The 12,667-nt window shown below is 42.7% G+C and overlaps 1 protein-coding gene across 4 annotated transcripts in view; it reads left to right on the plus strand.

Annotated features, from left to right (window-relative positions):
- The window catches only part of ST7 (suppression of tumorigenicity 7), a 225,687-nt gene that overhangs the window by 104,348 nt on the left and 108,672 nt on the right, over positions 1 to 12,667 (plus strand). For all 4 annotated transcript variants that reach the window (XM_080936053.1, XM_080936054.1, XM_080936055.1 and 1 more), the window contains exon 2: positions 4,489 to 4,571. In XM_080936053.1, coding sequence (XP_080792179.1) covers positions 4,489 to 4,571 — 83 coding nt within the window. The remainder of the gene's footprint in view (positions 1 to 4,488; positions 4,572 to 12,667) is intronic.

Below are 12,667 nucleotides of genomic sequence, written 5' to 3' on the forward strand. Positions count from 1 at the left end.
AGGCACCGTCCAGTGTGAACACAGGGAAGTCTGGGAGTGTTCTTTTCCATCTTTCACACAGCTGTCCTATGAGAACAACTGTCGTTCACTCCAGTGATTCTCTGCGTGTCAAGAATTCAACAGTTGAGCTTTTTCAACTCCTCAGACGATAAGCTTTAAGTGAGAAAAAAGCCAATGCATAGACTGCACACAGAAGAGCTCAAAGGATTACCAAAGATCCTTTAATTTTGGCTGTCAATCACAGCTCTTATTTTGCACGGTTCTAGTGCATGTGCTTTGCAACACTATTTTTGAAGCTTTCTCAAAGGAGCACATTGATGCACATTTTCTCCCACCCCAGCCAGAGCTAAGTGGAGTATCTCAGTGGCACTCAGAATCATAATAGCCTGTTATATTGTTCCCATGTCTGCTTCTCAAAATTACCCAAAGTTTCTTAAAGACAAGAATTACATGTCAACCTGTTTGACTCCTTAACACTTTGCACACCGGACATTGAGCCACAACTGATTATCTGCCTTGGAATTTACAACAGATTTTAAATAGCACATCATAAAGGAGAGAAAACATGTAAGAGCCGGCATGGAGTGAAAAATAATAGTCACTACCAAACTGACACACCAAATTATAAAAAGAGCGTGAAAAGATTGGAAGAGTATTTCTGCCCTAAATTACATCGTTTTGGAAGAGGGTAGCGTTCATTGAATGAAGTCAGTCCCAGAATGCATTGCTTCATGCTGACAGTGCTACAGTGCTACAGTCAGTGTCTGCTGCTGACAGATTGAAATATGCTCAAGTGTAACGTCAAGTGGACACAGTGTATTTTGAAAAGACTTGCATGGAATTTGCTTTAACAAGAAAAGTGTCTTTAGAGTTAAGTATGGTAAATCATGATCCCGAATAACTAACTTCTTAAAAAGTTGCCTTTTAGTTTTGAGTTTATAATATAGTTATATCATTTCTCCCTTCCTTTACTCCCAAATGACTAATTTTAAAGGTTCTGTATAGCCAATGTATACATTGTATACATACTATCTCTGGGAATAGTATTTTATGATATCTAGGAAAATCCTTGGCTTATTAAGGAAGTAGCATGCATCTCACCCTGCATGTGAACTTTTGAAAACACACACAGACCACAAAGCGGGAGGGGACACAAAGTCCTAAGCAATAGAGAGTTACTGTTGCTATATTTATATTTAACTTTAAAAATTATCTTCAAACTTAGGTTAAAACATACTATAAATCTCTGAGAATATAAAACATACACATTTTTGTCTGATTTTCCATCAGAATGCTGTTCTTCACAATACCTATTTGTAAATGAAAGGAAACCTACCATCTGAGACCTTGCTTCATTTGTCTTTATGAACTTATGGGGGTTCTGAGGGCTTTGGCCAGTCCTTCCTGATGACAGGAAAAGCTGTCAGATGGCCTCTCCCTAGCAAGGGAGAAGGTGGCAGGAAAACCTAGCCTTGTGTTGCTCGTACTAATATAGCACACTCCAACAATACCTCCCCAGCTCACAGCTGAGAAAAAGAAATGTGTTCAGCTCAGCTCCCCCATGGAGCCAGCTGCTCTGCAAAGTAGAGACAGGATCCCTGTGAGGCTGCCAGGGCAGCATCAAGGGTCGAGGAGGAGTGGACAGGATGATTTATGAGGGGTTCTTACCTTAGCAGTGAGCCTAAAAATAAGTCTCCTCGCTTCTCTGTCGCAGAGATGAATGCCATAGCATTTCTCAAGAGGCTGTGATATATAAAAGCTCAAGCCACAGCACGAGGAAGGCAGGAGGGCAGGGCAAGGGGGGCAGAAGCAGCAGTGAGGGGTGTTCCTTTTGTGCCTTTAATCCCAACTGAGCCGACCACACGGAAAACTGGTTTTGTAAGGTGATACAAATGCTAGGAATATAAACTATGCCTAGAAAAGACTATTTATAGTATATTATGAAGATATTTTATTCCCAGATCCTTACAAAAAGCATCTCCTAAGCTGCCATTTTAGCAGATCTTCAGAGACTCACAGGCTAATAGCAGCACAAGTTATGTTTTATTTACGAATGGCCAAGAAAGACGATGTGGTACAGCTTTGGATTTCCTTACAAGTCATTTTGGGCATCCTGCAATTAGCTAGCGTTATCAAATGCCCATGTCGGTTTTCATTTTCCCAGACTCCGACTGGAGACGTGCTGGAGTCTACACTGCTGCCTGTCTATTAGGGTTACTACTGCTGTGAAGAAACAACATGAGCAAAGCATGCTGGGGGAGTTAGGGGCTCATTTGGATTATTCTTCCTTATCACTGAAGGAAGCCAAGATAGGAACTCACACATGGCAGGAACCTGGAGGCTGAGCAAGCCATGTGTGGAACAAATCAGTAAGTTGTACTCACAGAACCCAGGACTACCAGGCCAGGGGTGGCACCACCTACAACGAGATGGGCCTCCCCTATCAACCACTGGTTAAGAAAATGTTCTGTCAGGTTTACCTACACCCAGATCTTACGGAGGCATTTTCTTTATTGAGGCTCCCTCCTCTAGGATGACTAATATCAAGTTGACATAAAACTAGCAAGCACTGATGACCCCTTGTCACCTCGATACACAGCATACCATTTTTCAACTAGTACCTTTCCTTTTTCATTTATCCCCAAGATGCCATGTTAATATAAAACTCACAGTATAAAACACAAAGAAAGTTGTCCATATTTGAAATTCAAACACATCAGTCTATTTAAAAACTATAAATCCCTTTTAAAAGTTTGAAATCTCTCAACTGTGGGTTCATGTAAAATCCTAATTAAGTTAAACACTTTCTTACATCAAGGTTTAAGAACCAGGGCACAGAAATGTGAACAAAGCAAAACCAGACTCCAACCGTGTAAATAACTCCATGTGCAATGCCAAGGATTCATTCATGATCCTCTGGGCTCCTACAAGGGGCTTTGGTCAGTTCTCTAACTCCACCGTTTGCAGGACACACAGTTGTCTCCCAGGCTCCTGCTGGTTCCTCTACATGACTGCTGATGTTCGTGGTGCCTGGTGCACTGGCGTCTCCACAATGCTGGGATCTCTTTATGGTGCCAGCTCTCAACTTCTCCGCCTGACTCCTTTAACTGTGTGCACATTCACCATTGGTCTCTCCTGATCTCTCACGGTGACAAGTCTCAGCTGCTCTGTATGACCCCTTTATGCCACCAAACCAACACCACCTGGATGACTCTTACCATGACCCAGTTCAGCCGCCGGCACAAGCACAACCTTGGCTACTTCTGGACCACAGGTTCTGTGCTGACTCTGAGGAAGCACTTCCCAGATTTCACCTCTTCTTAGTCATGCTGGGCTCTACTTAATCACTGCTAATTTATCAGTTCCAGCTAGCCGGTATCGAGCACCCCAGCAAAAAAAAAAAAAAAAAAAAAAAAAAAAAAAAAAAAAGTTTCTCTTAGTGGTTCTGGTATCTAATTACAGATGACCTTTTACCCCAGCTAACCAGAACCACATAATCTGAATTCAAAATGGCAACTGGCCCTAATAGGGTCTTTTAACTTCCCTCTGAAATGTCACAAAGAAAAATGATGCCACTCACCCATCCTAGCAGTCATCAATAGCCAGTTGCACCCCAACTAGGTTTGAAGCCCTCTCCCAACCAGACAGGGACAGTGACTGGTTTGTCGGTGTAGGTCACATGTAGGTAAGCATCATGGCTGTAGTGAGTGTGGTGGCCGAGTTCTGTCTAGAAGACAGCATTGGGAAGCACTCCTCCCATCCACCTCTCCTTATTTTCCTTCCTCCCTTTCTTCTGTGATGTTCTCTAGACTCTGAAGGTAGAACAAATGTCTGGTTTAGGGTTGAATGCTCCATTGTCATTAATTCTCAGCACCGATACCTACTGCAAAAACAAGTTTCTCTGACTAAGGTTGAGAATAGCACTGATCTATGGGTACAGACATCAATTTTTTAGAAGGCAGTTTGAGAACATTTCCATTGAGCAAAATAGTAACAGTAGTAAACTAGGACTTACACCTTCCTCAGCCGTAGGTCTTTGACCAGGTTAATATTTTAGCCATAAGCTCTTTTCTGTGGAGCCGGCCTCGGATGCAAGCAGAGCTCACCTCTAACAGTCATGCCACTGTTGTACTTTCCTCAGTGTGTATTGTAGCATTAGGGCACAGCTTGGCATCTGCCTTTCTGAATCAGTGTACTAGTTCTTCATCTTAGTGGGGCTTTGTGTGGTTCTGGGAGTCCTGGTCATCAGAAACGAGTAAGTTTACAAGGAATAAAAATAAACAACTTAGGTGCCAGAGCGGTGGCTCAGTAGTTAAGAGAATTCAATGTTCTTGCAGGGGTTCAGTTTCTAGAACTCATGTGATGGCTACAGCGCATACATACATGCTTGTACATACCAAACACACACACACAATCCTAAGAAACGAGCAGAAAGTTTTACTGATTACAGGCATGCCTTTCTCAACCTTCTCTTTTTCTTTTTTTCAGTGAGCATGTTTTTGAACACGTTAACCCCAAAGTTCTACGTGGCTCTGACAGGCACTTCCTCCCTAATATCAGGACTTATTTTGGTAAGTGATGGAATTCTTTTAATTTAAAAACTTGTTCACATGTATGTTAGTGTGACTATTTTAAGGATTAATCTGGGAGAACATCAGGAGTTTTCAGAATTCATTTTGTGTGTGTTCATGTTGGGTGGGGATGAAGAGAAGAATTGTACTTACTCTAAAAAATTGTTATATTTCTGCAATCCTTTCTTTTGTGGGAATAAACACAACTCTTAATATGGGGGGAGCTCATAGAAGATGTTTCTAGGCCAAATTCTAGTATCTAAACATAAAATGTGCTAGGACCATAACTCAGTCGTAAAAAACTTGCCTCATATTCACGAAACCCTGGATTCACTTTTCATCCACACATACTAGACAGACAGGTGGATATATATTGCTGATGCATAAAAGTGGCCTAGTTCAACTAAGACTGTTTTTCATGTATTTATCACAATGGATTATTAGATGTGTCATTAGGAATGTTCTTTACATGTGTGGGAATATAATGATTATTAGATTTAGTATCATTAGGAATATTTTTTACATGTGTTGGTGTGGATTGTGGCATCCCCAGCCCTTTCCTCCATTCATCTCCTATTCTCTCAGTGTTAACATTCCCCTCTTCATTGCTTCCTTTAACAAAATCTCAAATAGGTAGAACAAATAATCATCTTACAACGTCATTACCGTATATTCTGTAACAGCTGTAGATACGAAGGATCACATTACCCACCACAATTCACTGGAGTGCATATTATGGGGCTGTGTAAACTCAGTGAGGCAATTCCCACATAACTTAATAATCTTTAAAGGATATAAATTTTAAAAAGATTTTCTACATCCACTATTGTGTGACTACTAATCATTGTAGAAATAGGTACAGGTAAAAGATCATAGTGCTATTATTATTATTTAAAAATGAATTATCAATAGAAGAAACTTAAGGGGAGATATGTGCAAACATGTTCAGCAAAGAGAATGTGTTTACCTGGAATAATGAAAGGTTTTAGAAGCCTGAGCTTATAAGACAGAGAAAGGCAGACTCTGCAAACAACTGGAAGTAGAAAATGGCCGTGTGGAGAGAGAGCATCCTTTTGAGATAAGAGCATCTCTAGGTTCAGCTTGTTATGTCTGTATCATGGGGGTTATGTGACTTGTGCAAAGTTGGTCCTGTGGAGCCATCCCAAGATAGAAATCTCTGTAGATAGCCCAGATCCAAGTGCAAAGTTCAACCCAAGGCAAGGGGCCCTGTACTAAAACTCACCCGTAGAAGGGGAGATTGTAGTTGGTAGCATGCTGCATCTTAAACACCCACTGCCCAAACAAGCATCTCTGACAACTCTGTTCAGGAAATGTGAGACAGTTGGCTATTAACTTATTCTGTCCAGGGACTGTATTTTATTCTAGCATTGACTTCCTCCTGGTTTTTAGAGTTACATTTCTCTTTTGAAATAATGGTGACAATGTGTGATGTTATTTTACTGTAAATACTTGGCAAATACATTGTAGTAGCAATACCACCTTCCTCTTTAGCCTTGGTGAGGTGGTTGTAGGACTGAGGACATTTTAATAGAACACAAACTCTGAAAGCCGTGTGGTGAGAGCTCGCCAGTCTCAGGGATTCCTTCCACTGAGCCTGCAGGTTGACACAGACCAACAGCAAAAGCAACAATTAAAGGAAAAGAGTTTTAATCTGACTAGGCCAAAAAAATGGAGGAGAAAATATTTTGATAATCTCGAAATGTTCCCCAATGTAGGGGATGTAGGACAGAGAAAAATGACCAACAAAGCCACTAGAACCAGAATTGCTAGGAAAACCCAGAAAAAAAATCAATAACTAGCAAAAGTATGAGAATGAATCATTCCAAAAGATTCTATTTTATTGAAGAAATGGAAGATTTTTCATTTAGAGTCTGCACGTTTGCAACTTAGAGCTAGGTAGGAAATTACTGTAGCATGCCAGGAGCTGTTCAATAGTCAGGAGAAGGCAGGCCATAGGTGATAGTGGGAAGTAACAGGAAGGGGGTTATGTCCACATTCTCAGTGACTGACAACGACCACAGGAATGGCGTTAGGGCAGATGATGGGTTATATCTTATGCCAGGGGAAATCATAAGTAGAGCCTGAAAGTCACCAGTCTAGCGTTGGACAGCCACTGGCTGGGTATGCCCTTGAGGGTCCCTTCAATAGCACACAGGGTGGTGATAACAAGTTGCTGCTCTGTGGTGATTCTGCAGGGCAGTGGCAGCTGTGATCCACAGGCAGGCTGGCCCTCCTTCAGCCACAGGCTCCAGCTTTTTAGGTAAATAAGCCACAGGTCTTTTCTATAGTTACAAAATTTGGGTGAGCGCTCACTTTGCTATCCTCATTCTCTGAGCCACATACAGATGGAAAGGTTTGTGAATGTTTGGGATGGCCAAGGCCAGTGCCTCCAATACTGCTATTCCTAGAGTCTTAAAAGGCTGTGTCCGTATCAGGGGTCCATTCTATTGTCTTCTTGGCTCCTGGTGGCCTCATATAACGGTTTGGCTATCTCAGTGAACTCTGGCACCCAGAGTTTACAAAGTCCAGCAGGTCCCAGAAATTCTTGTACTTGCCTTTGGGTTGATGGAACTGGGATGCTGAGGATGCCGGGAATCTAACAGCGTGCATTGGCTGCCCCATCACCCAGATAGGTGACCTCAGGTTGACCTTAGCAGTTCTTAGCAGACACTTGCTAGCCAAGTTGACTCAGTTCCTATAGCAGGCCTTCTGTGGCCTCCTGGCGTGTCTCTAAGTCAGGGCCCACGTCAGGACGTCATCTCCACACTGGGGCACAGTTATTTTGGGGTGGCCCTGCCTCATGCAGTGTCCGAGACAACTGTCCCCTGGAGCCTCACTCCAAGTCTTGTCATTCGAAGGCAAAGGCTGGCTTTTGGGCAAAGCCATTCAGTGGATGACACTTTTCTGGTGGATAGCCGAGCCAGCCTGGTTAACAAAAGCCATGCTCACAGCTGATTGGCTTCTGGATCAAAAGGAGGCTTCTAAGTCTTTCTAGATATTCCCTGGGACTCTCGTTCTTTCCCTGAATCACCTGGCTCACCTCATAAATCTGTGAACTGTCTGTCGGCCTCTCTGGAGGACCCCCATCAGAATCTAGCAGTAGACCCACAGCCTCTCTTCTAAATTTTGATAATTTATGGTTTCCTGTAATAGTGTCCTTTCTGTTTTAAAGAGTAGTTTCTTTGATAAGGGAGGGGTGAAAGAGACCACACCACTAAAGAAAGGATTACAGGGAACTAAGGAATGTTGAGACAGGGAGACATAATCTTCCCGAGGAGTCCCCTAATTGGTTATTTAAATCTCATCAGTCATCCCTGAAATCATATCCATACAAATAGTGCTAAGTGGGCTGAACAAGCTGTATTATATTCTTATGCTTCTGAGTGTGTGGTAGGAATGAAATTAAAAAGGCCATGAATTTGACAGGGAGAGAGGCAGGTGTAAAGAGGGAAAGGAGAGAAATGATATATTTTAATTAAAAAATGTTTAAAATCTGTTTAAAACAACAATACTTCCCACTGGACCAAGTATTGAATAAGCACCTACCTGGTAGATAGATAGATAGATAGATAGATAGATAGATAGATCGATAGATAGATAGATAGATAAATAGATAGGTAGAGAGAGAGAGAGAGAGAGAGAGAGAGAAGCTTGTTAGGATCTGTTTGCAAGAGCATTTGACTGGATTAACAATTAGACACAGAAAAGCTGGGGAAGATGAACAAACTAGCAATAGATAGACAGACCCAACCAATCTGTCTTGTCTAATCTGCATTAAGGCACACATCAGTAAACGTTTAAGCTGCGGAACTCCAGAGCATTAAAGTCCTATAGACATCCAGAGAAGGCTTGCTAGGCCCTGCTTGCTGCGTGTAGGTGGGGTGACAGCTAGGCTTTACCTGTCCATTGCTTTGCCATATCATTTGACCTCTACAAGAGTGCTGCCTGGGAAGGCGGTTACCAGCACGTTCCAGAACTTGGTGTTTTTCATTTTCACAGACAGACTCACAGAAATGGACCAAGTGCATGTGAAAGAGATGAAAAGGGAGATGGAAAGGTGAAGGAAGAATATGAAGAAGAGAAAGGATGCTGGAGATAGAATGAAAGGCTGCAATGTTTTCAGGACATAGGGTTTTCTTTTTCCTATTTGGTCATGAAAATTAGGTCAGATATGGCCCGTTTAGAACACAGACCAACACTTAGCATAACTTAACCATATTTTATTTGTGTGATCCTTTATTGTTCTCTTCCCTTCTAAGCTGGAAACAGTTTGTTTGGATTTAGATTTATTATCTTATGTATGTGAGTATGTTGCCAGAATTTATGTATGTGTACTTACTGTGTATGTGCCTGGTGCCTTCAGAAGCCAGAAAAAGAGCTGAATTTTCTGGAACTGGACCTATGGATGGGTGTGGGCCACTATGTGGTTCTGGCAACCAAGCCTGAGTCTTTTTCGAGAGTGGTAAATGTTAATTGCTGAACCATTTCTTCAGCTTCTGTGTGTGTGTCCCAAACACATTGGTTGATATTTAAAGAACAGTTGATTGCACACATAATACATAGTACATGAATTAGCTGGATCAGAATTATCTGGGGAGCTTGCTTTGAATTCTGAGGACTACTTCAATCAGAATCTGTAGGGTATTAAAGGACAGGCGCCATCACAGTGAACTTCAGGGCTTGGGACAGATGACACAGGAAGTCCTGCTCACTCTTTGTGATCCCAGGAGACTGGTCCTTATCTCCAGGTCACAGTAATGAGTGTTACAGGAGAAAATCCTACCCAGTGAATCTGTGTGCAGGTAGGTGGGCTTTTGACCTTGAAGAAGGCCTTATCTTCCTGCCTCTTTTAGTCTTTGCAGCAGGAGCCCAGAAACGGGAGTGGGCGTGTCAGTCCCACACATAGCTGCCACAACTGTTTAGGGAAACAGGTGGTTAATGAGGGATTAGCTGAGAGTTAAGGAAGAAGGAAGCCAGACCCCACACAGTAGCTATGCAGTGTTTATAAACAAAACGTGCAGAAAGAATGGGCTGCTTGCACTTCTTCCTTTTCCTTCCTTCTTCCCTTCCTTCTCTCTTCCAATTCTTCCCTCCCTCCTCTTCCCCCTTTGTCCTTCCTTTTTTTTTTTTTGCCTTTTCTTTCTTTTTGGTTAATGTCAGTCTTGAGGAGTTGTGAGTAAGGGATTTTGAAAGTTGGTTTGACGGAAAGGATACACTTAAGAATTCAGATACTAAAAATAGTTAGTGATGTCACTTTAGTGCTTTTCAGTTGCCTTTGTTTTATCTCAGATGAACTTTTGCTAATTAAAGAAAATAATGTGTACACACTGCACAGGTAGACCACACACAGACGCACAGGTTTGTGTGCACAAATGCAGATGTGCAGGCACACCTTTCAAGAAACTGTGTTTCCTGGAATCTTGGCTTCATGCCTCTTAGTTACTTGTGATTTTGTACCTTCAGGTTTTCTCTCTCCATGGTTTCTTGTCCATTTCAAAAATGTGTGAGCCTTTTTTAAAAACAAAAACAAAACCCTCAAAAACAGCATGAACAAAAATAAACCTTCCTCCTCCCCCTAAAAACCTTAACAATTCTGTTTATTTATATTACATGCAACTAATCCACTGGCCCACCCTAGTGTTCCTTCCCGCAGTGAGTGCTCGCTCTGACTTGACTACACACTAGAAAACAGCCCCCAGAGTCAGGATAACCAGCCAAGGTCACTTACTGCTCCTGGCTTTCTAGGTAAGAGGATTTTTCTCTTAAACTAGACAGTTAGTGTTGGCTTCCTAAATGCCTTACTCTGCTGATGGTTCCGATTTCCATCCTACTTAATCTGTATCACTCCAGAGATGGCACAGGAGAAAGTGTAGTAGAAAGATTAAGGTTTGAAACTTACGAAATGCATTGTTTTACATTTTAAATTCTAAGTTATTTGGCAGACTAGAGAGATGCCCCACTTCCCAATGTGTCAGGACCACTAAACTAGGATGTCTAAGAACTATTTTAAAACCTAAATTTGTTTATGAATGCTTCACTGTTCACACTGTAGGTATGCACCAGGGAAATGTAGTCAAAGTGACACCAAATATGTATGCATTCAAAATAACACCATCTGCCTATGTGGATCCATTCAGCACTTTAAGAATATTGTGAAGTGTTCCTCAAAGTCTGACGAGTTTTGCAATACAGGGGACATTGTTCTGCTACTACCTCAAATTAAAGGGCTTGGTTACTTAAAGTTTGGGACAGCTTTCTTCCTTTTCTTTTGATACATACTGGAAGAACAGGGCTATTTTGTTAGTGCCCTCTCTGTAAATGCAGCTTTTATTTGACAGATGTTATTTTGGTCTCAGACACTTAATCCCACCTTTGTAGCTGTGATGGTTTGTATGTGCTCAGCCCAGGAAGTAGCACTATTAGAAGGTGTGGCCCTTGTGGAGTAGGTGTGGCCTTGTTAGAGTATGTGTGTCACTGTGGGTGTGGGATTTAAGACCCTCATCCTAGCTGCCTAGAAGTCAGTATTCTGTCAGCAGCCTTCAGATGAAGATGTAGAACTCTCAGGTCCTCCTGCACCATGCCTGCCTGGATGCTGCAATGTTCTCGCCTTGATGATAACGAAGTGAATCTTTGAACCTGTAAACAGCCCCAATTAAATGTTGTCCTTATAAGAGTTGCCTTGGTCATGGTGTCTGTGCACAGTAGTAAACCCCTAACTAAGACAGTAGCTCTTTCTGAACTTTGGCTGGCTGATTCAATCTGGCTGCTCTAGTTTTCTCATTGAATTGCTTTTCTTGGCCACAAACTAACTCTGGCAATTTGTTCTAATCTTATGGCTGCTTCTTATTCTCCAGTGTCAACCACTTCTGCATGGACTCATGAATGAGTTCAACGCCACTGCACTGGAATCACTGCATTGCCTCCCAACTCTACTGTCTGACTCACTCCTACACTGCTCTTTCTTCTTCTTCTCCTCCTCTTCCTCCTCCTCCTCTTCTTCTTTTAAAGATTTATTTATTTTATGTGAGCACGCTGTTGCTGTCTTCAGTGACCCCAGAAGAGAGCATCAGATTCCATTACAGATGGTTGTAAGCGACACCATGTGGTGGCTGGGAATTGAACTCAGGACCTCTGGAAAAGCAGTCAGTGCTCTTAACCACTGAGCCATCTCTCCAGCACCCCCCCCCTTTTAAATTGGATATTTTATTTACTTGCATTTTAAATTTATCGCTTTTCCCAGTTTCCCCTCTGCACCCCCCCATCATATCTCCCCTTACCCTGCTTCCATGAGGGTGCTCCCCCCCACACCCATTCCTGCCTCACCGCCCTAGCATTCCTCTACACTGGGACATCAAGCCTTAACAGGACCAGGGGCCTCCCCTCTCACTGATTCCAGATAAGGCAGCTTCAGCTCCTTCAGTCCTTTTCCTAACTCCTCCATTGGGGTCCCTATGATGAGTCCGATGGTTGGCTTCAAGCATCTACATCTATATTGGTCAGGATCTGACAGGGCCTTTCAGAAGACTGCTATATCATGTTCCTGTCAGCAAGCACTTCTTGGCATCAGCAATAATGACTGGGTGTGGTGTCTGCATGTGGGATGGATCCCCAGGTGGGGTAGTCTCTGGATGGCCTTTCCTTCAGTCTCTGTTCTTTGTCCCTGCATTTCCTTTAGACAGGAGCAATTCTGGGTTAAAATTTTGGAGATGGGTGGATGGCACCATCCATCAAACAGGGGTCCATGCCTAACCTCTGGATATGGTCTCAATAGGTTCTCCCTCCCCTTTGTGGAGTATTTCAGCCAATGTCATCCCCGTGGGGTCTTGGGAGGCTCTTGCTTTTCTGGCATGTGGAACTTTCTGGTTGCTACCCCCAGTTTCACATCCCCCATTGCTTCACACCTCTGTTGAATTTCCTGACCCTCTGTACATCTCCTCCATCTCCTCTCTTATCTGATTCTGCCCTTCCCCCATCTCTTCCTCTCAAGTCCCTCCCATCGTCTACTTCCCTTGAGTATTTTGTTCCCCCTTCTATATAGGACTGAGGCATTCACTCTTTGGTCTTCCTTCCTCTTG

Source organism: Micromys minutus, assembly GCF_963924665.1.
Source record: "Micromys minutus genome assembly, chromosome: 23".
Taxonomy (NCBI): Eukaryota; Metazoa; Chordata; class Mammalia; order Rodentia; family Muridae; genus Micromys; species Micromys minutus.